General features: G+C 42.6%; 8 protein-coding genes across 8 annotated transcripts; 3 read left to right on the top strand and 5 right to left on the bottom strand.

The window, feature by feature from the left end:
- Nucleotides 1–674: 674 nt before the first annotated feature.
- On the bottom strand, nucleotides 675–943 carry PHALS_10622 (the record flags this gene model as incomplete). The annotated part of the gene is made up of 2 exons (XM_024726079.1): nucleotides 675–850; nucleotides 928–943. The coding sequence occupies 2 exons, from the start codon at nucleotides 941–943 to the stop codon at nucleotides 675–677; spliced, it is 192 nt and encodes a 63-aa protein (XP_024576792.1).
- A 2,066-nt stretch (nucleotides 944–3,009) lies between these two features.
- On the top strand, nucleotides 3,010–3,724 carry PHALS_15444 (uncharacterized protein). The gene has a single exon (XM_036407442.1). It carries the CDS (start codon nucleotides 3,187–3,189, stop codon nucleotides 3,412–3,414), a length of 228 nt encoding a protein of 75 aa, XP_036263144.1. The 5' UTR covers nucleotides 3,010–3,186; the 3' UTR covers nucleotides 3,415–3,724.
- A 368-nt stretch (nucleotides 3,725–4,092) lies between these two features.
- On the bottom strand, nucleotides 4,093–4,655 carry PHALS_10621 (uncharacterized protein; the record flags this gene model as incomplete). The annotated part of the gene is made up of 3 exons (XM_024726077.1): nucleotides 4,093–4,098; nucleotides 4,155–4,264; nucleotides 4,340–4,655. The coding sequence occupies 3 exons, from the start codon at nucleotides 4,653–4,655 to the stop codon at nucleotides 4,093–4,095; spliced, it is 432 nt and encodes a 143-aa protein (XP_024576790.1).
- A 921-nt stretch (nucleotides 4,656–5,576) lies between these two features.
- On the top strand, nucleotides 5,577–6,917 carry PHALS_10620 (hypothetical protein L914_20799; the record flags this gene model as incomplete). The annotated part of the gene is made up of 3 exons (XM_024726076.1): nucleotides 5,577–6,225; nucleotides 6,283–6,515; nucleotides 6,612–6,917. 3 exons carry the CDS (start codon nucleotides 5,577–5,579, stop codon nucleotides 6,915–6,917), a joined length of 1,188 nt encoding a protein of 395 aa, XP_024576789.1.
- An 882-nt stretch (nucleotides 6,918–7,799) lies between these two features.
- On the bottom strand, nucleotides 7,800–8,521 carry PHALS_10619 (hypothetical protein F443_14537; the record flags this gene model as incomplete). The annotated part of the gene is made up of 5 exons (XM_024726075.1): nucleotides 7,800–7,808; nucleotides 7,873–7,928; nucleotides 7,998–8,123; nucleotides 8,187–8,331; nucleotides 8,405–8,521. 5 exons carry the CDS (start codon nucleotides 8,519–8,521, stop codon nucleotides 7,800–7,802), a joined length of 453 nt encoding a protein of 150 aa, XP_024576788.1.
- A 646-nt stretch (nucleotides 8,522–9,167) lies between these two features.
- On the top strand, nucleotides 9,168–10,184 carry PHALS_10618 (uncharacterized protein; the record flags this gene model as incomplete). The annotated part of the gene is made up of 1 exon (XM_024726074.1): nucleotides 9,168–10,184. The coding sequence occupies one exon, from the start codon at nucleotides 9,168–9,170 to the stop codon at nucleotides 10,182–10,184; it is 1,017 nt and encodes a 338-aa protein (XP_024576787.1).
- A 1-nt stretch (nucleotide 10,185) lies between these two features.
- Nucleotides 10,186–11,742, bottom strand: PHALS_15446 (uncharacterized protein). Its single transcript, XM_036407441.1, has one exon. The coding sequence runs from the start codon at nucleotides 10,701–10,703 to the stop codon at nucleotides 10,503–10,505; it is 201 nt and encodes a 66-aa protein (XP_036263143.1). The 5' UTR covers nucleotides 10,704–11,742; the 3' UTR covers nucleotides 10,186–10,502.
- Nucleotides 11,743–14,715: 2,973 nt separating this feature from the next.
- On the bottom strand, nucleotides 14,716–15,084 carry PHALS_10617 (uncharacterized protein; the record flags this gene model as incomplete). The annotated part of the gene is made up of 1 exon (XM_024726072.1): nucleotides 14,716–15,084. One exon carries the CDS (start codon nucleotides 15,082–15,084, stop codon nucleotides 14,716–14,718), a length of 369 nt encoding a protein of 122 aa, XP_024576785.1.
- Nucleotides 15,085–25,234: the final 10,150 nt, after the last annotated feature.

Below are 25,234 nucleotides of genomic sequence, written 5' to 3'. Positions count from 1 at the left end.
TTAGCATGCAGCCGACATTTCTTGCATGTCTGGTACGATTACGATTTTGTCCGCTGAGAAGCTCAAACCCGCGCCACACAGTGTAAGGTCCAGAAGCATTGACACTCGACCCACACCACCGGGTCTAGGGTAGTGATCATATATCGTCCTCTCCAGTGATTTTTTTGGGATGACACGGCAGTTAATCCGTTTATATTAAAATACACTTGTGCCATAACAAAAACCCTTTTGAGATGCTTCATTGAGACTTTCTATTCTCTGACTATCTTGTCAAGATCAAATCCATTGTTGATTTTACCAATGCAACTATTCCAGGCTTACTCAAGTGGTTTCTTCTAGTGAATTATTTGCATAAAATAGAGTATATTATGCCGACATGGAGCAATCGCTTCTAGAATGCATGTCACATAGAGTTGGGGTGCGAGAGATTAGGCGGGTTGAGAAAATCCTAATTAAGCCTTTAATTTTTGCCCATCCAGTTAAAACGCTCATTTCATGTCTGTGGTGATACGTCGCCTTTGGTGAAGGGTTCGCTCTTCTCAGGCAGGTGCCAATGGGCATAAACGCATCAAAACGTTCAAGTACCGCCAGCTTTAAGTGGCAGCAAAAAATACCTAGCTCATGATAAATGAACACGTCATCTCTCGGTACGAGCGCTTTTTCAAATAACAGCATCAGTCGAGTTGGCAATACAAGCGTTTCAGTGCCTGTGAGACAAACAATGTTTTCTCTTTAAGGACCAAAAAGCCGACGGTTGTGACTGCACTTTCAACGTTCAAAATGCTCTCGATTGCGTCGTCTTCGTCAGGTATGCGGCAGTCAAAGAAGCATACGACCCCGTCTTCGGACGCTGTGAGCGGCGTTGGATGCAGGTTTGCGTCAACAACATTGTGAGCTCTCGCCGAGTTTAGGATGCGTACAACGTACGGGGACTGTGCAGCATGTGTTGCACTTTTAAGGCCGATTTTTTTGTGTTTATTAAGAATATGTGCCGCTTTATCGAAGCGTTGATTGCACATTTGCACCGATGAAGTTTAGATTATTTATCGCTCATGAGGGTCTCATGTACAGATTACTGTACGAGACACGTGATGATTGGTCTTTTTGGTATAATAAGACTCGGTGCTTGATACGTGATGCCACCCAACAAATATAAAAAAGTCGGTAAGCATGTGCTTGCGCACGTGTGAAACGTTTTTAAACAAATGACATCTCACCACTGCGGCTGCGCCTTAGGTCAGTGTGCCGGCTCTGACAAAGAGCTGGCAGCCCGTAAGCATAGTTTATTTTGAACTTTTATGCAGACGCATCCGGTTATGGCAATGAGGACTTCGTGAACTATCTGAACAAAATTGGTTATTTTGCTGCTGTCAACCACAACACTACCGGCGAGGAAACAGACAAGCTGTTCCTCAGAATTTTTGTCAACTTGATTTGCCGGTGGCCACTGTATTGGATCGAATTCTCCGCTTTACACCGAAACTCTTGCAAAGTTTGTTTAGAACGTCCTCGCAACAAATTGAGCATTTCACCCGCTGACCGTAACGCCACAAAGTGGCTTTGATCATCGTGGGATGAGCTGTCAATCATATTCAAATTCCTGATATCAGAGCGGCTACACTTCGTAGCAAATTTGTTCTAATATCAATAGGATTGCCAGAGACAGCTAGACACGCGCGAGTATGTAGCAGGGCGTTTATTTTGAACGCGATGAATTGTCAAAAGCATGCAGTCTCTGCAGTCTTGAAGACTAGGTTGTGACTACCGTTCGCGGTTGTAGTAAAAAGATATTATCAAGTTGCACTCTTTACAAATCTAAGAGAATAGAAACACAATTTGTGTTCTACGTGGCATTAGTAAAGATATATCACGAGCCAGTCGGATGTGAAACGTGTCTGTACAGGCATTAGACGCTACATAGCCTTAGCTTTGAGGTAGCGACACGAATATAGTGCGATGACCTGTGGTTTGAGAGCAATAGGTCTACATGTAAAGGCCGACGCATCGACGTTTGTGGGCTCTGACCCAGCGCGACAAGAAGCTTCAGGCGGCTTGAAGCGCAATGTCGATGTGATAAGAGGAGTGTCCGCGAGTCTTACGTTGGCGAATAGGTAAGCTGGACTTTCTGAGCTAAGTCTAGCTAGTTGCTGACGTGCTGGGATATCGTCAAGTCCCTCGGTGGGGTGTCGCAGCACTTGGCTTTGTTTTAAAGGGCACGAAGTACGTAATTCATGCAGAAAAAACAGTGAGCACCTGCTTTTTGTCGAATGTGTCGTTGGGTGAAGCCGGCAATCTTGGTCACGACGCGAAAAACCAATTTGACCCTCTCATCGGAGGACACCCCGGCATCTTTACCCAGAATTACTTTTGGCGTATCGATCGCGAGAACCGCGCCTATTTTGGGGGATTGTTTGGCTGATGTCTGAGAGAACTGAAAGCGAATCCCGGTGCAAGTATGCCCTGAAGTGCAGGCACGACATCTACAAAGGGTGAGGTAAGTCGTTAAGCAAAGTCGTTGCTCCTGAGCCATCGCTTTTGCGCAGTGTCTTTAAATGACGGTAATCGCGTGAGATCCAAAGTCTCCCGCGACTTGGTGAGGGTGTGACGGCATGTACTGTAGTCTTCTATGCTAACATCCTAAACTTTTGGAACCAAAACAATAATTCACATTTGAACGAAATACGCATTGCACTTTTGTTGTCACGAATGTTCATACGTGTTTATGAAGATAGGTCCGTGGTTGCACTGTGGCTGCCAGCCGCACATAAGACCGTTTATTTTAAATATTAGTCTAACGCACATTCATGCGTTTTAGCCTGCAGAATTCATTCTAAACATACCCCCGAATTAGTATAGCTTACTAGACCAAATTAGGTTAGAGGCTCTTGGGCTTGAAGCGTACAAGCCAACTTCTATGCATTTGTGCATAGGCTTGAAGCGTACAAGCCAACTTCTATGCATTTGTTACAGCGGGTTCCGAGAGAATTATGGCATATGTGCAAATTGCACGGATATCTCGTTGCTGCATGCGCCAAACACTGCTCATACATGACTCCTTGAAACGACGACTGATCCACTGAATCATCTCGGCGTCCTCCGTACTGAGGTCGCGTTGGTATTGTCATAATTATCTGCAGCTTAACATTCAGTATCAGCAAGGCGTTTAGTGTCGTCAGCAGAGCTCATATGCTCTTGTTCACTAAGCTTGACAGACGAATAAGGATCGTCCAAGATATTCCCTCGTTGTACGTCAGCAAAGTAAAACAGATTATTGATATAGTTTATATCAGAAATAATCACCCCATCACTATTTTCAAGACAATGAGCCTTTGTGTGCTTGACGTTAAAACACAGTCAGCTAGCAGTCCACCAAAATTCGAAGCCAACGGCAATGCTAGAGCGCTCATTTGGTAGCAATTTCGTAATGTATCTACTGAAAAAGAAAAGCGAAAAATACACCCTTTCAAGCAAATCTGGTTCATGGCTCGCCGCCAAAAGAGGTACACAAGAGAATGTTTGACTTGCAGTTGATCTTGCACAATTTAATGGTGCGGGTGCAAACGACTACACAAGTCAAGTTTTGTCTTACTTGTCGCAATTTTTCGAGTGTCTATTCGCTCGACGGCAAACCTAGTGTTGAGATTAGTAAAGCACAGTTTCTTACTACAAGATTGATGCTTTTACAAAAAACCAGGACTTAAGAAGTGAAAGATGAATGCAGATGTAATCCTGCAGTTTTTAATTTCCTAAGGCGATGGACTTGACCTTTCGTTTAAGCTGTGATGTTATGCGAACTCAAAACGCATTGAAGTGAGGGGACACAGCAAGCAAGATAAAATTGTCCTAATAGGCCAATTAGGGTAGATTCTCAATAAGTGATGATAACCAATTTTTCTTGCAGCGCGTTCAGACGTTTGAGCAAATTCGAAGTCTACATGTTGATTGCGGCATGAACAAAGTGAAGAGATAAAGTACATGATATTATCAACACAGGCTCCTAAATTGTGTGGATCAGAAATCTGCAACGAGTCTCCTTGTCCAGTACTTCATTATATCTGTAGCAACGCTGACTGGCCTTCATCCAGTTTTGCTTCAATTCTTTTCATAGCAACTTAAAGTTTCTCCATTATGGCCAATAGTGTTTATATTCGAACCATATGCGTGTGAAGTTGCCGACGGTGATTCAGCACGCTACCAACCGAGGTCACTGCGACTCTTCCTGTATATACGCATCGTGGACGAAGCTTATGCGTGAAAGATTGATCTACAGGAGGTGAATGTGCAATTAAGTTGTTAACATCAAGACTCTCTTCAGCTTTTGAAGCATTAAGCGACCCACAACAATTGTGATCGTTGTCTATAACTCTTGAGCCGAGACATTGTGTTGAAAAGAGTTTTAAGTTAAACGAATCCGCACGATCGATCATAAACACTTGGCCACAGAACCCGTGAGTCTCACAGCTTCGGCCAGTATCACCGAAACCACACTGGACAACTTCAACGCCTGTTATAGAGGCTGAGGATTCTTTTAGCAACGCTGCCATAAATCTTGCATATCGGAAGCCTTTTACGAGTACCTCCCCGTGATATATCTCTAACAACACAACAAATGACATAAAGTGTTCAAGTTGCATATCATACTTTGAAAATGGCATCGTAAGCGAAAATGATTATATGAAATTGAGGTGGGGGGCTCAAATGTTGTCCATCACTTTTGATTGGATAAGCTAAAGTTGGGGAAGCAGCTTATTGGCAAATGCGGTAGTCACATGCGGAAGCTCAATTAAAGAGGTTTGATAATAGTATTGACCAATCCATATGTACAAATATAGTTCCAGAACTATTCTCATATAAACCAGTACCTCTTGTAAATATCATACATCCCTTCGAACTCCTCTACAGATTGTATGATTGTAAGAGACCTAGTTAGCGATATTGCTAGATTTTGTACAAAGGCTGTTAAATGTGAAAGAACTCGTATTATATTTGTATAATCGGCATTATAGAATAAGCCAAAAATCTGATACTACATTAACAGTGGATGCGAAAAAGTAATACTCCAAGACAGATGGTCTGGACTCAAACAGAACCCATTACTTACCGTTTGCAACCCTACCGCTGTGCTGTACCTCCCTCTTTCCTTTTGTAGGTCCCCAAAACGGCCTGACTAGAAGGAGATAGCGAAATCTAAACGAGATCAACTTGTGGAATGAATGACCGAAAGTATCCAGGTTAAAGTTGTAGCGCAAATCTATCCATGATAAAGGCGTGCGCAGGTCTCACAGCTCGTTCGTCATGCCGGCAAAATATTTTTCAGTGTTAAGGCTTTGATTCCTTACTGTGGCTGTTTATAAATTGATCAGGAGTGAGACAGTGAACATAATCCGATAACAGAACATAGTAGCAATACTATCATTTTTTTCAGCTGTCTGAATTGATTTTTTCAATATTTTAGCGTTCCTGATGTGTAGCATATGAAAATCAGACCGGACATCAGGATAAATCGATTAAGTCGATTACTGTTCAAAACACGCGGTCTTCACCACTCTGTCGCCATTCCTCCACCAAAGTAGACGATGAAGTCAAAGCAGCCAAAGTGGAAGGAGTTTCACTGTCCACCACTATCGGAATCACGCAAGGATCAGATTATTCGCGAGGCCCATCGTGCGTGCAAAGAATTACTACGTTTCTCAACAAGTGATGTTGTTAACATTAACAGCACAGACTCGAGTCTTGATTGCGAAGAAGAGCATTTGCACTACGGTCTTAAATGGGAATTTACAGAACAGATGGAGAGCATTCGTGTGGAGAAAGTCAGAGTCAAATCTGAGACTAAGAAAAGCGTCTACTATTTTCGAGGGATCACTCAGATGGAGTCCAGGATCGAGGAAATTATGGAACTTTACGACGTAGACATGACACATCCTAACATGCAGCTGGAAAAAAAGTTGTCGCCGGATATTTTACACTCGATCGTGCTGTACGAGATTCAACCCTACCGTTTAGATAACAGTACCGTTTTCATCGGAATACGCTGGTCAGCTTTGCGGTCTCCTTACGTCATGATACGGAATCGTGACTTTTGCTGCCTCGAAATTCAGCGCCGCCTTACATTGGCCGACGGTCGACGAGGCTTTGTTCGATGTCTGCACTCAGTCAAGATCAAGAGCTGTCCGGATATGGAAAAGTCTCATGGCTTTGTAAGAGGCAGTATCTATCGCTCAGGTACGGTGTTCATTGAGAACAAGCGCGACCGCAAGACACTTGACATTGTTCAAGCAGTGTACACCGACTTGAAAGGAAATGTACCACAGTGGGTAGCGGTCAAAGGATTGCGACGAAGACTCATGAGTTTAGAGCATTTAAAAAAATACGTTCACATGAAGCGCGTTGCCAGTCAAACCTTTGCGCGTCGAAGCGAATTAATGTCACCAGGGAACGTCAAGACGTGTTTTGTGTGTGTGGACGATATTGGCACGTTCAAAAGGCGATATAACTGTCAAAAGTGTGGCGAGGTACGTTTGGACTTTGATAAACGAGGTTTCTCTATCGATCATCCTATTTCTCTTCTTGGTAATCTAATGAATCGTTATGTCGTCATTACTTTGCAGGTGATCTGTGCCCGTTGTAAACTAACTATCAATGCAGATATTCCAGTTGTTGGCAAGATGAAATTAACAATATGCAGTTTGTGCTCGCTAGCCATCAATCGCAGTGCACTACCAGACAACAGTTCGGACGAAATTGATGGGCTTAACCACAGACCATTCTCAGCGACAATTCAGCCGACTTATGAACACTTTGGATGCGAAGATCATGCGCCCATACGCAAGCGGGCTTTGAGTTTCAACTCGTTTCACACGGCAAATTTCGATCACACGTCACTGCAGAGTTCGGTCTTAGCTCGTGAATTCTAGAAAAATATATACTAGAGAAAGATATCTATACTTTTCAGAATTTTATGCTATTTAACTTAACAGCATAGAAATGGGAAGCTTATGTATATATGTTGTACGTATGAAAACATACATTAACACATTGGCTTAATTTTGTGTGCTCGAAAATGCTCTAGCCAAAACTTATTGAAGGAATATATAAGTGATAAGCGAAGGCTAAAATCTTTTGAGCGATATTTATAAGAACACAACTTGGTCCATTGGATATAGTGCCATAGAGTATCCAAAAACTTCTTTTTGATAACCTTAGGTGCCACTGCTAAAAAAACGCAGGATACCTTCACAAACCGATTTACAAATCACAAATCATCTTTTAGTAATAACAATGCGAGGTATGAGAATGATGCAATTATGATCATTACTTTACGTGTAAATATAGTATGCACTACTGTAATCATCGTGGCTTTCTATATATCTGAATTATGCAGCGACAGGCAAGACTACGACACCACGAAATATCACCCAAAACAAGGCATCAGCATTGACACCTCATCCTGCCATTGCTGTGCTTGCTTAAATGTCGTACGTGTGCTAGAACCAAAGGACATTGGAGCGTTTATTTGCTCTCAAATGCTGAATACGATCCTTAGCGTACCCCCAGACGTCGATTTGCTTGCCCAGATCGTGCTGTTGAAAGCGATAAGCGCTGATGGCACACGCTAAGATAATGGTCTCTTGATAGTAACACAATTCAAGGCATGGTGCTTTTGGAGTTGAAATACAACAGAAAAAGTGGTCGCATGAACTGTCGACAGTGCTCCCGACACAAATAGGCAAAGTAGAGTTGATACAAGAATGGCGATCGGTATATTGCTGCAAAACATACATGACTTAAACATGTAACTACACTGGCTATGCAACAGGGAGTTAGTGTTGGCACTGATGCATTCACATATGCAGTTGAAGTTCAACGTACCAATCGCCCGGAAGAATTAAGTGAAAATGGGCGCCTATTCCAATAACACGCGGTCTCTTGATGGAGCAAACAAGTGATTATCTAGAAGCCCATCGGGCAGCGACTGACGCGTTTTATAGGATTACCATTCTCGTCGAATTTTTCCATCTCTGCGAGTTTGTTAGGTGATATAGCCGGGTGTCCAGGCGGCAGCACCAATTCGCCTGGTGTTTTTCTAGTCAAATACTCTAGCATTCCATTAAGCACGCCAACTGCATAACATCAAACAACAATTTAGCAATACTGCTGAACTCTATCTACACTTGATATCGCACTTGTCAAGAGAACGGATCCTGTCACCATGGAAGGTGAGAATAGACGCAGTTGCGTTACTGACGTCAGATCTTCGTCAAACAATATCATTGCAAAAGAGAGCAACCCCGACAATGCCATAGTACAGATGCCCGAGGCCGCCATCAACTATATCTCGCAGATGTGAGGTATGAATTTCTAGCACGCAGCAAAAATCAATGAACAACATAGATCACCATACTAAGGAAGCGTCATTTGTCACGACGGACAAAACAGACGATCTCGATGAAGGAGAAGTGATCGGTGGATCCAACGCTTTGCTACCTTGACCAGGTAATTTACGCAATTTAGCACTCATTTCGAAATACACTGAACTTCGAAATACACTGAACTTCTCAACGCAAATTTAAGCGATATGATAGACCAACACAAATACCTCATAATAGTGACACAGAGAAAAAAACCGGGCGGATCAGGAAAACAAAAAACGTAGTTACGATAGAGAAGCCTTGGTGTAACAATCCCACTCACTACAGCGCAGACCAGACGCATTCTCAATACTTTCAATCAAAATGCTTACAGTGCGCAGAGTAACGTGGCATGCGGCAATGTTAGTGTCTGGTCATAGCGAATATAATATTATCATTGCTAATGAATTAAATGTACACTTAAACGAGACGAAACTCTACCAATACAATCGGATAACATTCTTTGCTGATCATACGGGATCCCCATCGTCTTTGCCCCTTTCCTTAACCTGAAATCTGGTCTGATCCTACCTCCGCGACCGGAAACATTGACCTGTCCACTTTAGTCTCATGCCTCTCTGCAATATCCCACGCATATTCTTCTTCACTTTTCGCTTGTATTTACCGTCAAGCTATTAGAAAACTATAATCATAAGCGTATGAGCATGTGGCGTTGCGAGTGAATGTAACTCAAAAACCTCACCGACCCATCGCACATGGTTTCACAGGATAAAGAGTATGCATCACAACAGTAACATGGATTGGAAGTGCATACAGAAAAAGGGTCCGTCCAACCAACCTGATGGTTTATCAGCACTCCTCAACTTCCGCAGAAACGCGTTGTCGAGTATGCGAGGCGTTAGCTTGTCTTTACTTCTCCTCGCAGTCATCGCTTTAGTCAATCCAAGAAATTCAATGTCGAAATTAGTGGCTCCCAACGTCCAGCTTAATCGCGCTTTAATGGCTGGTTCGAACGATTCTCAAGCAAAAAAGTCAATGAGAGTGGTGAAGAAGGTTGGTGAAGACAATAACGGTGAAGAAAGAGGGTCATTCGCTGACATTTTCAGAAGAATTTGGGAGAAAATTTGCGACTTCTTTGCCAAGATTTTCCGGACACGAAAGAGTATATCTAACACTGATCACCAAGAGATGACAGCGCAAGATTTAGAATGGTTTAATTATTTAAACTACAAACGAGCGTCACATGTGCATCAAGAAAACCCTCCGAAAATACTAACGCCGCATGAAATCATTTTGACCACACTTTCAAAACGAAAGTCGAAGTCTCCGTTTGATGCGATCGTGCAAACTCCATTAGAATTGTCGCCAGACGCCGAAGCGGAGGTTGCCGCGCTGGTGAAAGCCGGTACCCGCCTAGACACGAGAATTTTGCTCAATGGAGCGGGAACTGTCAACGAATCTCGGCTCAAGGATTCAACTTATAATAGTTTGGCTAAATATATCATGATATTTGAGCTGACTGCCGATGAATATCATGGGCAGGACATTTATGGAGTTGAAAAGCTCTTAGAGTCGAAAGCTGTAAAAGAAGAAGAACTTGTCTCATACATCCTCAATGAAACAGACATCGAAGGCTATGCCCCACTTTGGAAACCCATCCTCGAGCGATTGACAGCTGGTCTGCTGACTAAGTGGCTGAAGGATAAAATGCCTTCACTAGACGTCATGGATACGTTGATGGCAGAGTCAGAATTCCGTCCCACTTTCAAATTTTGGAAGATGTATGATCAGTTGAAGAAAACAAGCAAATAAGTCGCACTTTTGTTGAAAGAATGCGCAAGTTGTAAAGATGCCGTGACCAGGTACATGAAGGCTAGCTTTTCTTTTATTCATGTCGCCCTAGATGTCTTATTGATAATAGATCGAAACTTCGTACCTCTAACATGAATGTTTTTATCGTCTTGCGTGAACATTTGCTGTCATCATCCTGATGAATAGCACATCTTAATCAAAAAGTTGCTAAAAAATAGGTGACAGTAGAGCTTATGCAACGAGACCTGAACTACAGCTATCACGCTCATCATGTCATCTCATACGAGCTCATATTATCAGCTCCAATTATTTGCAACATCAACATTTGGCACACCGTCTATCAATCACTTCGTTACCATTATTTTGTTCATCATCACAAACAATTTTGACGATGTTCGTGTTTGGAAGAGCACACATTGTTGTCTGAACAGCCCTGAAACGGCACCTCGATTTTCCTACGGCCATAGCAGCAGTAGCGACAGCTACTTGCGGTGACTGAAGCTCTTGCCGAGACTTCATGGTTGCAATGATGTAGTAATTTTTATCACCTATGCAAAGTTCGTCGGCGTATAGCTATTAATACAATGCGAGCAGCTGAGCAGATCGTAAAACACAACGACAAACATGTCGTAACACTGGTCAGGACTTGTGCAGCTAGTCTAAAGCCTTGTCTTTCCGCTGACTTTCATGAAAATTACACCTTTGTTGAAATGTGAGGGCTGTATATCTCGTTAAGCGCAAAGCTGTATTCTATCTCGAATGAGCAGCAATTGCACGAGGTAGAAAACACGATCCAGAAAATGTTGATTCAGGTAGTCTTCCGACGAACAAACCATGACACCCAGTTCAGAAACAAAGGACCAGATTGTTCGATCGACAGGATCTCAGCGAAAAAGTTATATTTGCTAAGCCTTTTTGCACTCTTAAACTACGACGAGAAATAACTTACGGTACCTTGTGCATGAGTAACAAAAGCTAGATGGAACAGGGGCTTAGTACAACCATCTTCAGCGTTGCGCTGTCTAGCCGGAAATGTTCGATCTCGTTGCGGTCAGAATTTTAAACCGGAAAGATTCCCAAATGTCGAGAATGTGCACGGTCGCACCAAAAAATGCGTGATAACATAACGGATCGATAAGTAGCTAACATTTTATCTCTCGCGCGTGTGAAAAACTTTCACGTTGTTATGGAGACTCAGAGTCAATCGCATGTAAGAGTTCGTATTTACGGCATCAAATTATTTCCACATATGCATACCTTGCTTTTGAAGGGTCGGGTGATGCTAAAATTGCTCAAGATTAGATCGAAAAAACTATTTGCGGAGAGTCAACCTCGCAAAGGTATTGAGTATTGAGCAACCTTTTATTGTCCAGGGGCAGTTTGGTATAGCCCATCTACCATTTTCGATTTTAATGAGAAACGAATTTCGTCTGCGCTGAGCTCACTGACACAAGTGGAGTCAACTTCTTACAGCAGAACTTTTTTTTGAATAAAGTCAGTATTCAACACACCTATAAATCGTAGTCGAGTCTGGGTTTTAGGTATTTTATCACAAAAACCCGTTCCTCATTTTTATGAAAAAAATGTTTCCTTTGGGTTTTATGAAACACAGACTAATTTCGAGCCAAACGCAGGTCCCAAGCGGACTTTACAGTCCATATTCTCCTCGTTCTTGTGTTCTTGCCATCATCACAGCGGCTAGTAGCGTGGTACCCCCTTGACGGCTAAATCAATGACAGACTGCAACCAAGCAGATGTCTCCGTCGATCTTGCCCTTGACGCATCCGCCGTTAATCTTGCTAGAGAATGCGTTGGTGCTGCAGCAGTCCCTACTAAAAAATGGGGGGGGGATAAAAGTCAAAGACGTTTGGTGTTTAATTACTGACTTTTTGCAACCACATAAAGCACAGTCTACCACCTGTAAACACTGCAAAGACTGCAAAGGCTGCGTCACTTATCGACTTGAATCGGAACGTGCTAGAGCTCAGTTTTGAAGCCATTTTTTGAGTCCATGATGTAGCTTGAGGTTGATGAGTGCCCCGAATTGTTTGTCTCGTCGTGCTTGAAGAAGAGAAAGCAATCTGGATCAATTGCAAATCACTCGACAAACACAAACCAGTCTTCTTTACACAATTACATTCTATCGGATATCTTTAAAAGAAAAAAACATATAGCTAGTTGTCATGCACTATTCTATCACTGGACCATCCTTCCATCGCATTGAAAAAGAGAATTTACGAAAAGGGCCATATGGCTCAACTTTTTGCCGACGATCTTAGTCCTGTCATTTAACGCTTGATCTTTCTATTACTGGAGCTATAAAACCGACGATACTACCACAGAAAGTGGGCGTGGAAATTGCTGCAGTAAAATATCCTGGAGTGTTCTTAAACGAGTTTGTGAGCCACGGCCTACATTTCATCCTGAAGGACATTTTTGCAGCCACCAAAAGCAAGCGAGGAAGAGCTGTCTCAGACTATCTCGATGGTAACTTATTCGAGTATTTGTTTACATTCGCTTCTAACTGTAAATAACTCGTATATCATTCTTTTCATATCAAGGCAAAACTTATTGAACAACAAAAAATGAGGAAGTGCCGGCATTACTGTAACCTGCTGGCACAAGCCTGTAAAAAAGTGCATTTATTATTCATGGTATTTTTCATTATGAAATATTATAAAAACTCAGCTCAAGATTTCAATTTCAGTGCAGTCAATACGAAAGCAAGTGCTCAGAAAGTGTTCGATATCATTACTGATGCGAATTTCTTGTGTTATCTCGAGAAAAATATTGGTAGTTTAGAGCCGATGGACAAAGCAGTCATCATATTCCAGAAAAGTTTCGTACTTGCTTCTGGAGTATACCGCGCATTAAAATCCGACGATGCACAACAATTCTGACGCTTAACATGTAAAGACCCTTGGGAAAAGAGATATCTACTGAAAGTGGTCCAAGCGCGGCTATATTTCTTGTTCAGCAACGGGATAGTAATTATCAATAATCTGGATCCACGCTATCTGGGAGATAAAATGACCACGGAAGACAAAAAAGATGTTGAAGACTCTTTATTTGACGCGAGGCAATATGTACTGAATACGTCCAATTTCTGGTCAACGCATATAGGAATCGTGAGGAAAACGACTTTTGGTTCGAAAAGTTGTTGAAGCTTTCAAGATTAGATTGTCCTCGAATACTAGCTGATCGATTGGAATCCGATACCCTTTTATCAAAATGTTTCTTCAAGGTTGTAGTTTGGTTCCGCGTCTGAAAAATCTCTCAGCTGCTGGGTTTATCCATGTTGAAAAGGCGCCGCGTAATGAGAGCTGGACGAGCCAAGGACTCGTCGATTGATGGCGTGAAGGTGATCAATGGTCTGAAGATAGGAGATGACTCAACGAATGATGACTGGGATCGGCGATTCACGTATGACAAGATCTGATTAGGAGATGGTGATGTAAAAACTGGATGTGGTTGGGTCACATCCAAAACTCCCCCCACGACCATTCATCTTGTAGGGGCGTCGCAGGGAGAAGCTCGAGAGCGGCTGCTGCAGAGGAGCAGGGAATAAGAAGGGCGCACAGGAAGGTAGCTACGGACATGTAGGAAGGGTAGGTTGTGTAGCTGCTAACTAATTCACTTCGGCATTTGCCCTCCACTTCTCAACAATCCATTATTTCTCTGAGGACGTAAGTGTTAAAACCTAACTTAAATTTAGACCAACTCTGCGGGCTACTGTAGGCTTCTGAAAATGACTGTTCTAGAAAATCAGGAAAGTTAAATGGATGGCGTAGGCTGTTCTGATGAAGAAATATACCAATATAGTTTTATTAATGGCGTAGAAGCTATCGGCGATGAATGATGTCACCGGAAAGTGTTCATAAACACTTTTCTGACCCTTTATCCAAAACCCAAAGAGTCGGATTTGAAAAAATATGGGTTCTTGCCACCCAGCAATATATCTAGAGGTATGTATATATTCGATGTCGCAAGTCGGTACCATAGTCATGAACGTCCATCATATACAAGCAAAAGATGTAATTAAGCAGGTTCTAACTTGTAAGATGGCACATTTTTTATTCTAAAGATGCTGAATTTGTGTTGCCAAACATCTTCACTATGTCCAACGTGTCCATTATCTCGAGTGCTCGAGCCCTTACATTTGTACAAAATAATAATATATCAAGAGAATTTACCGCGACTTTTTTGTACTGCAATTGAAACAAAATACGTTGATTGAAGTGACCGTCACTCCTACTTCAGATGAGTGCGGACACCAGAACGAGTTATTGCACATATTGATCAGCCGACGTGTGCGTAAAGAAGAAGCCCTCTTGACGCATTGTCTTAATGGTACCTCGTGCACAGGCTACAACGTGTCGGCGGTGTTTGGTAATGAAAAAGTAGCGATGAGGGTAACCACTTCCAATCGGAGTAAAATGTTATGAACTGCAGATGTGTATATGTCAGATGCAATAACCGTCGTTTATTCGTTATGCTATCTGTCTCATCGACTGTGTAGCGCACAATCCATTCAGTCTTTCATTGTCTCAGCTTCTTGAGCATCTTTCATTAAATCACATTCTTGAAGCTTTTCCAGCAACTCTAACATATCCCCTCTGGTCTGCATGCTGGTCTCGTAAGACAGAATAAGATCACTTCTGCACTTACTCAGTTGAATTTCACGCTCTTCCAAATCAGCACGAAGCCGTTTATTATCGGTCTTGATACCCTTTATTTCTCGCAGTAGCTCGACAAGTTTCCCTTCTAGATAGTGAATTCTTTCTTGAACTGGGCTTTGATAGACAGAATTAAAACGTTGGTATAGCTCCACTACCGGAGTTTTTATGCCAATTTGCGAGGCTTTGTTCCGGTTGTCCGAGGACTGTGTGCGAAACAGCATTGTTTCTATGCGGCTTGTTGTTTTTCAAAGTGCTCGGTAATCAAGACCGCTAACTATCAAGCTTATTCAAGACGAATAATAAAGAAGTCATTTATTTAGGCCATATTATTAAACGTCATACTCATAAAAGACGATATTCATTCTAACAACAGATTATTTAGTCTACAAATTGCAAATTTTAAGATACAGCATTGAGCCTAGAATATCATTATTTGCAATAGATAACGTTGTGCATTTTATGTTGATATCATGTAGCGTGACGGAGCTCATCCGTCATCGAAGAGCTCTTTTCGGTCCTGCTGTCAAAATTAGCACAGAAAGAGATAAGCATCATGTTTACATTTAGAATTAATTAGGCCTTCGACATGATAATTTTATCTGCACTCAGAAACACTAATCGATCTAAATCTGATTGGGATGAAGCTCGACTCAGCGATAAAATTTTCTTTAAATGTGACCAAAATGCGACACCAGTGTGCCCACTCGGTGGATCGATCCCAAACGATCGTGCTGGTTTCTCCAGACTTTCTAAGGTAGATTTGACTTTTAACTAGACTGCTCGCTTTAAAAAGTAGCAATAGTAGTCAATACGCCGACAGTATTTTTCCTTACCGTAATTTACCACGAAAACATTCCTGAAACGAGAGCCACGAAGTTTAGAACCGCTCGGCTGTCGGAACACAAAGCAAGATTTTTAATATTGCAAGTCAATATCATATATACGAATAAATTATAACCATGTATGAAAAATGGAGGACAATATACCGAAGTCCAAAACGTTAGATCGATGCTACGCTCATTCTATCTCTGAATATTCAACACCAGAAATGAAAATCGATACAGCAGAGAGAATGGTCATGACTATACTCGACATCGACAATCATGAAGAGACTTACCCGCGGTCAGGCCTGTCTATACCAGACTCAGCATTATCGTCAATTAGACGCGGAATTCTTGTGGTAGTCGGCAATCCAGCACCACCAGATGAGTAAAGAGTTGTAGCAGGTAGTGCATTGGTCGTCGGCAAAATTGAAAGAAATCAACTTAACACACATAAGACACACAGTTTTCACTTACTTTCACGTAGGAAACATTTTCCCTTGATAGGTTAATAATGTACGCTCCAGCATTGACGAGCGCAGTCTGGATTGGGCAATTGATATCATCATACGAGTAAATACCGTCTTAAGGAATATAGAAGTAGTAGTAGCAGTACGTACTACAACCTTGTTTTTTGTGTTCTGGAACTGAAACGAAACAATCTTGTACTCACTATTGTACATCGTGATCGATTGGATAGCGCGAACTATACCACGGAAGTCAGCAGCTGAATAGAAAACGAATTCTTCCAAATTGAAGTCGTTTCGAGTTGAACTAGATTAGTACGTCAAATTTCGCCATTGTAATATTATATGAATCTATCAATAATTCTGGTCAATGAGATAGATTTTGTTAAAGATTTGTTTGGTAAAGTTGTAGCAAATTTGGACGTCAACAGAATCAATAAGCACAATCTATCCATTACGCCCCATGAGCTAAATGTAGTAATAAACGATCGATTGTTCATCAACACCCTTGATATCAAAGTACTTCACAACCAAATGTAAATCACGCTTCTAATCGCCATTAAGATCGCTGCATATTTGGAATAAAGCGAATCATCTTGTCGGCTTAAAATTCAATTTGAAGTGTTGGCCCTTTGTTAAGTAGTGTGAAAAAATGGTTTCTTGCAGCAGATGTTCATTGTGGTTACAAGCTCAGGTTTGTTAGAAGTAATAGGGAGTTGACAAACTTGATCTACGCTTGGATGCATATCTGGATCAGCAGACGTAATGAATCCATCCATTTCTTGGTGAGGATTGAAGCAACACCTTGGAAAACAAGCAAAAGCGTGAGGAAAAGGCTTGTGAACTAAGCACATAGTTTTTTCCCCCGCTGAACGATGGTCCAAGGACCACACTTTTAAACTTCTTTATAATGTCAAGCCGCTGGATATTACTGAATTGTATTTTTTCGGTTGAGAACCACCGGAGTCAGGAATAGCGCCCACTATTGTGTCCTTGGTCACTCGATCTATATGGTTCGAAAAACATCAACGATGAGCTCAGGTTTTTCATATTTGCAAACAATTTTCCAATCACTGAAATATTACCCCGCATTTTATCTGACGTTGGTATAAATACGCTCAAATACAATATTTAGGAAACAATGATTATTGTTTTTTAATATACTGTAAAACAATTGTTGAAGTGAAAACTCAAACATTTCAAGAGCAAAGTATCACACACGTTTCTTCAAAAGCAAATTTTGCCAACTGGATCAATGTGCTAAGAAAGCAACCGTCGAAAATATTATTGAAACATCCAGTCTATGATTGAGTCCAAGGAGCACAGAATAGCGATTCTTAGTAAGGTATCACAAATTATTTTCCTTCAGCGGAATAATATTATTGGATATTTTTATCACAACAGCTATTTATCAACGTGCTCATCTAAATAATTAATCTCACTCGGCGTCAAGCGCTCGACCTTCACTGATCACTTGATAAGATTTATAAGATGTTGGTAGACTTAGCCATTTGGTCTGTGCAGTATAAGCGAAATCGCTGCTAGTAATACTTAAAACATTATGCCGGCAGTTTTTTTTCTTCGAGATCGACAGCAGCAATTTCAACGACGCAACCTCTTGACCAGCTTAGAGCGAAAACTACGACTTTTCGATATTAAAATGGTTTTACAACTGCTCAACCACTGAGATCTAACAGCCGCGATTTGACGATGGAACCTCTCAATTATCTTATAGCGAGAGCGACGCCATTTCGATATTCGGGCGTTTAGGCCGCCAACGTTTGAGTTAAATTGAAATATATTTTCAGCTCAAGATTAGTTCGAACCAGCGCGATGTGGTATCTTATCATTATTTGATTTTTTGCTGGACCATCATGTCCGCTCAAGTACCATACCAAGATTTGCCGGCTCAAAAAAAGATGGTGAAGCTCTTCTGTGCAATCGTTGGTGAGGCAATGCTTTTAATGTAGACATTGACGCGGATCAGTCTGCTGGAGACCTAAGGGACACGATAAAGGCCAAGAAGTCAGACACGATCAAGCGCGATGCAAACAGGTCAAAACGCTTCTTGGCAAAGGCGGAGGGTGGCGCGTGGCTGTATGCGGCTGGTGCGGCTACTGTGACGCTTGATGAATTTAAATACCCCCAAGGCTGCGTGCAGATGAAATGGTCAGTGGGGATCAAGAATCCCATGCTCTTTGGCGATAATTATCAGCCGGACGAAGACTAAGCTCACGTAATGGTGGTGGTTCTGGTACGCGTCGTAGAGGATGGCGCATGGAACCAGATGAACTTGTCTTACGTGGATCTGTAAGCTCAATTGAGAGTATGAAAGTCAAATTTTTTAAAATCAATTGAGTGCTGACTTCATGAAGGAAGTCAAACGGTATCTGGAACGCCATCGCCGGATGAAAACAAATGGAAGGAAAGGGATGGACACTTATGTTATTGCTGAGAAGATGGCAAAACCCGAATATATATAGGTCCTTAGTTCGCTACTCTGTGCTACCTCTAAGGCTGTCTTTCTAGATCATTCTAGAAGCTTCTTAATGTAACCGTTATCAGTATCCGTAATCAAGACAGTAATTGTAAACATGACCGTAATCCTCGTGACGTCAACCCCAGCAGTGTAAACTTAACACTCACACTCACCGCTAATGTTAGTGTGCTCTGTCGCTGCCTTGGTCTTGATCCTTGCTACCTCTCGCAGAAACTTGAGCATCTCGGTCCCAAGTGCCTACGATAGCATATCTGCAAGCTGACTACTCGTATCGATGTAGCCAGTCTTGAGTAATTCATGCTGAACGCTCCGACTAAAGTTTTGCCTAATGCCCACGTGCTTTGTACGAACATGGTAGCCTGCATTGTTTGCCAATACTATCACACCTCGGTTGTCTTCCAATATTTGCGTGCCTCCTACTTGTTCTTGACCCAAGTTCTTGAGCATTGCGCGCGTCCAAAGTACTTCTTGTGATCACAAGCTTAGCGCCATATACTGCGCTTCTGCGGAACTTAGTTCGACGGTTCTCTGATACTTGGACTTGAACACAATTGGAGCTTTTCCAATATTGATCAACACACCTGAGGCAGACCGTCTGTCATCAGTGTTCTATCTCAGCTTGCTTCCGAAAAAGCTTCAACATCCAACTTCCAGTCCCTCCCTGGCAAATGATCCCGTCGAGTTTAAGTAGCGTAGTACACGAATTACGGCGTTTCAATGTGATAACCCCGGATTCTCGAGAAATCGAGACAGCTGTGTAACGATACATGCGATGTCTTGACGCAAAGAGTTGCACCTCACACAGCTGATCAAGATGTTGCCGTCTATGTGGCCAACCTTATTGTTGATACGGCCAGTTGGAGCTGTATCGGCAGTCAGCAGTCAGCTGGCAATTGCAGAGACCACTTAGAACCTTTTGCTCTTGCAGCAATGTATCCAAGCGCTCAAGTGTCATGCCATTGTTTCTCCTTAGCATTCTAATTTTTGTATTTTCATATGCGCCTAGATGGAAATTGAAATGCGTGAACCGGCTTTTCAAAAGTATATTGAAGATTTTGAAGCAAGTCTGATATGAGACTTTCTCCGAAAGATCAGTTAGTGACACCCCATCCGCAAAATTATTTAGATCTAAACGCTTGAGAAATCTCGTTGAGCCTTGGTAGCCTTGCTGAATGGAGCGACGTCGAGGTTGTTGTATCATATCAATACGTCCTTAATGATTTCAACTCGTTGCGGTCCCACACGAACTTCACTTGTTCTTAGTCATTCATAATGACGCTTGCACTTATTTGCATTGTACTTATGAATTTTTACGAATACATCACCGATGTATTGAAACGTATCCGCAAGTAGCATCATCGGGCCATCATTTACGAACAATGCCCCTCCTCGACCAAACTATCAGCTACTGATACAGGCAACGAAATGTGCATGTTAGTGAAGATAAGATACTTCCCTGTCGAGTTGCAGTAGGCTTAAGGATGGGTTCAAATTCGTAAGCAATGACGTGATCGAAGAGCTGGTTAGAATTCCTGATTGAAAACGCTGTAATCAGTTATCTTATCGCGGTCTGATCTGCTTTGTAGATCGTTCTATCAGCTAAAATGCTTGCGATAGTTTAGATCTCACTCTAACTCTTATTTATGATATCTTACCCATTAAGTCAGCGGTTCTGCTTGACAATTGGAGTTTTTAATTCGGTGCAACTAGCGCTGACGAAACCAAGTCACACGTGGGTCATTGATACTCAGCCTGAGGCGTATCGATGTTCTCGATGAAAAGATCATGATACACGAAGGATTAAAATATTCATCGCTTTATACTCCTTGTCCAATATAAACATGTATTTCACATTTCCAAAAACTATATTTATCCTATATACGCTAATACCAAGTGGGAAACGTCTCAACCTCATCGAGATTTGGCAGGTCAATACCTGAAACTCCCAAGCAGGCCCATCCAATATTTAATTCTCTTGTCAGATCAGTAGCGCTTAAATACCTCCTTCACCTGCGCCAGAATTCGTTGAGGGTCCATCTTTATGGCTCTGGATTGTATAACATTAATACAGTGAAGGCGCACTTGTCATTGGTCATGGAATCCAAACACGTCAACGCTCATCGTGCCACACACCTCAAAGGAAATATCACCTGAGTGAGCTTGCTATCTCGTGGCAAAGTAACTTTGAAGATTGCGAAGTCGGACGCAAACCAGCATGTGTCCCTGTCAAGACTAAATCGTTGGACTTCTATCGGCTTTCTCCTATCAAGAACGAGCTGCTCCACCACAACTTGAGGCTTGTCTAATCTAGCTGATGATTTTATCGCTGCTCTCCGTAATACTTTACGACGTGGTTGCTTTGCAGCATCGCTATCCATAATTGTTATTTTTATACCGCTGGATGCATGTGGATAACGTCACGAGGATTACGGTCATGTTTACAATTACTGGTTGATTACGGATGCTGATTTCAAACATAATGGTAGTCGTTCCCTGGTCTAGATAAAAAGAATCACATCACAAAGCTTCTGGAAGGATCGAGATAGACAGGCTTAGAAGTAGCACAGAGTTAGCGAACTAAGGACCTAAATATATTCACTTCGGTTTTCACCATCTTCTGAACAGGTTCCCAGCCGCAAAGAAAAGCTACACTCCACCACACCCTCACCGCCATGACTACCAATCGCACCAAAGTCCTCCCATAAGATGGTAACTTCTGCCATTGGGAGTTCAACATGAGGATGGCCCTCGCAAGAAAAGGGCTTCTGGGGCACGTTATGGACGCAAAGGATGCGAGCAAAAAAAAGAGACATGGCTTGAATGAAGCCAAGGCATTGGGCATATTTGCCCAAGTCGTCGACATTCAACACCAGACCAAGATTCGGTCTACTACTTGTATCATGGAGGCATGGGGAGCGCTTCGCGATTTCTACAATCGATCCACTCTACACAACCGTGTCACGATGACACTTCGCCTTCACGAGTTTAAGATGGAGAGTGGCACTCGCATGCTGGAACGTCTGGACGTATTCGACAAGCTGGTAGTGGGACCCCAGACGACAGGAGAGCCGGTGGATGAATCAAAACAGATAGTGATACTTCTGAGCAGCTTGCCGGCGGAATGTGAGTTAATTTCTTCTATCGCGGAGAACGCCAAGGACATCACATTGATTGAACTGAAGAGAAGCTGTTGCAGGAGTCAGTCAGGCTACAAAAGAAGGAAGCAAGCGAGAAAGAATCTCGCGCCAAGCAATGACGGACGGATCAAGGGCAGAGTGATCTCAAGAATTCGCGCCACGCACGGACGCTGTTTTTGAGGCAAGTGCTTTAATTGTGACCAGACTGGTCATATGAGACGGGACTGAGCAGCAGAGAATCGTCCCAGAAATCATTTTAGCGGTAATGATGTATTTGCTGTGGGGGAGGAGCAATCAGCAAGCTGGCTGATTGACAGTGGTGCGACGTCACATATGACTCCTCACCGAAATGACTTGATTGACTTCAATCGACTGAAATCCGATGTCAAGGTAACAATTACAAACGGCAGGAGATAATGCGTCGTAGTAGCTGGAACAGTGTGGCTTATCGGCTTAGACGGATAACGCATATCGATGATGCGTGCTGCTTATCCCTGGACTTGATAGACGTTTACTGTCGGTGTGAAAGCTTGCCAAACGTTGACTAAGCGTGGAATTCAAGTATGCTTCGTGCTCCACTCGAGACAACAACTATGCTTTGGCAACTAGGACAAGAAATGGGAAAGCTTACACACTGGATTGTCAGCAAGAAGAGGCATGATCGGTGCAATACTCGGGGACTGATAGTCAGTGGGAGCTCTGGCACGCTCGTATGGGACACCCAAGCGACGATATAATAGTGAGGACTTTGCGATCCACAGAAGGAGTGTCTGCGCTCAAAAAGGTATCAAGACCTTGTGTGATGGATGAATGAAGGACAAGCAGACGATTATAGCCTTTCCAGGACGCTTCATGACAAAATCGTCACATGTATTGAAACGGACGTGATGGGACTCATGAAGACACTTTTGAAAGGAGGTGATAAGTACATTTACATGAAAGGAGGTGATAAGTACATTTTGGGTTTTGTGGATGATTTCGCACGATATGTGGTGGTTAACGTTCCGGTGAAGAAGAGTAGAATTGCCGACAAGATCAAGATATTCGAGAACCTTATCAAGTGCCTGCGTTCGGACAACGGAATGGAGCTTGTCAACAAGACAGTTTCGAAGTTGTGTCAGCGGAGCGATATATTTTAAATGCGTACAGTTCCATCCAACCAACAAAATATAATTCGCAGAATGAATGAACCGCACAGTCTTAGAAAAGGCACGGAGAATGCTGCACTACAAGTGAATTCCGACATGTTGGTGGTGTACCTGATCAACCACCCTCCCAATACAGTGCACCCAAACAATATCCCGTATGAGCTGGGATTTAAAAGAAAGCCTAAGATGAATCACCTCTGGGTGCTTGAGTTTCATATTATGCTCACGTTGATCAAGTGAAGAGGACGAAACTCGAAGACAAACGCTTTAAGTGCATGTTCCTTGATTATACCGAAGACACCAAGGGATAGCAAGTTTACGATTTGGAGAAAAACAAGATATCAGTATCACGGTCGGTGAAGCTGAACGAGCACAAAATGGGTGGCATCTATGAGAAGCACCCGCCCAAATAAATAACCTTGTTGCACGTAGCCTAGACCAAGTCTGAAAGCGCAGTATTTGGGCCGACAAAACACCAACAAGATCAAGATGAGCCTATGGAGTCTGAAGAAGAAGAAGAAAAAAAGAAGAAGTTCCAGATGCTCCAATGAATAAGGAGGAGTCCGACAAAATGAGTCAAGGGTCATGAAACCTCGATAAACTGCCTCCGTACACTTTGAACTGACAGAGTATAGGACTCCTACACTAGATGCACAGGAAGATCGATTGGTATTTCAAGCTCAAGTGGAACGTTCAAGGCGTACACGCAAATCAATGTTGTTATTGCAGAACAAATCATATGCCGAAAAAGTTTGGAAGGAAGCGAAGGACTACCATCTACCTTCTTCAAAGCGTGTAAGGATTTATAAAGACGGACTAATAGCGAAGGCTGTTCTCGCTTACGCTGTAAGTATTGGTAAAGAAACATACTTGATTACCTCGTATGCGCAGACATTTACTGGTGACGAAGCAGAACATTGGCAACAAGCGATGGACACCGAACTACAATCGCATTGCCAGAAAAGAACACGAACACTCGTTCTGCGAGAATCAGTTGGACGTATGATTGGATGCCACTAAGTCTTTGCTAAGAAGCGTGACCAAAATGGATGTGTTGTGCACTACAATGAACGATCGGTGGTAAAAGATTTTGAGTAGAAACACGGCGTGGGTTTCCTTGAGACGTACTCTCCAGTGGCCAACATGAACTCAATTCGCAGTGAGCGCGGTATCAGGTTGCAAAATTGAGCAGCTGGAAGTCGACACCGCCTTTCTAAAAAGTGTGCAGTCGGACCGTGTTAGCATGGGGGTTCGATTGGTTTTAAGGGAGCTCGAGGATTTGCGTGTCAGCTGAACAAAGCTATATATGGAATCAAGCAAGCTGCAAATGCTCGGAGCAAGACGATCGACCACGTCTTCAAAGAACGATTTCAAAAGTTGTGGAGCGGATCGATGCGTCTACGTAAAGAAAGTGAAAGAAGGGTTTGTATACGTATGTCTATATGTCGATGATATGATCATTGCAGCCAAGACAAGCAGCCAGATTCTAGAGGTCGAGAGGGATGCTAAAAAGTGTTTTCAAGATGATGGATCTCGGTTTGGAGAAGTTCATCTTGAGCATGGAGATCGACCACGACAGGTCAACTTCCACGCTAATCATCAAGTAGACAAGGTACATTAGTGACGTGACTGAGCGATTTAAACAGAAAAACGCCAAGGACGTCGACAATCCGTGTACGTCCGGTCTCAAGCTGTCAACGTCACAGTCACCAAGTACAGAAGCTATGCTTTCGGAGATGCTGTCAAAACCATACCGCTCACTGATTGGATGTCTACTTTACATTACAACTTGCACACGGCCGGATATACCACTTGGCAAAATTTGATGCAAGTATATGCTTGAGTTCAGCTTTGAGAGACCGGCATATTCTATTAACCGGGAGAAAGAATATCGACGCCAGATAAAGACCAACGCCCCAATTATCTTTTTTAAATCGCTACGCTATGCGTAACGTAGCTAGGAATCGTGGTGGTTAGGTCGATAAAAAATGTCGGATACGATGTCGACACTCGGTATCTATGGGTTATTGGTAACTCGATTCCATGCGGTGGATTAACTACCACTGAAGCATATGAAGATATCATCGACAACATTCTCATCTTCACTCCTTTGCCCAAGTGGTACCATGCTCATGGTATGAAGGTTTTCAATACGTACTGCTTTGTCAAGGCTAGCATTTGCCTTCTTTTAGAGGCTGTAATAAATGCGCGACAAAAAGTGATGTTGACAAGTGTAGGATCATGATTGCCAAGATGATGGAACTGGTAGGCAATAATTCCTTTTAGTCAATCTGGAAT

Source organism: Plasmopara halstedii (genome assembly GCF_900000015.1).
Source record: "Plasmopara halstedii genome assembly, contig: Scaffold_484, whole genome shotgun sequence".
Taxonomy (NCBI): domain Eukaryota; phylum Oomycota; class Peronosporomycetes; order Peronosporales; family Peronosporaceae; genus Plasmopara; species Plasmopara halstedii.
The sequence above is the reverse complement of the archived record's forward strand: the minus strand, read 5'-3'. Positions and strand labels throughout refer to the sequence as shown.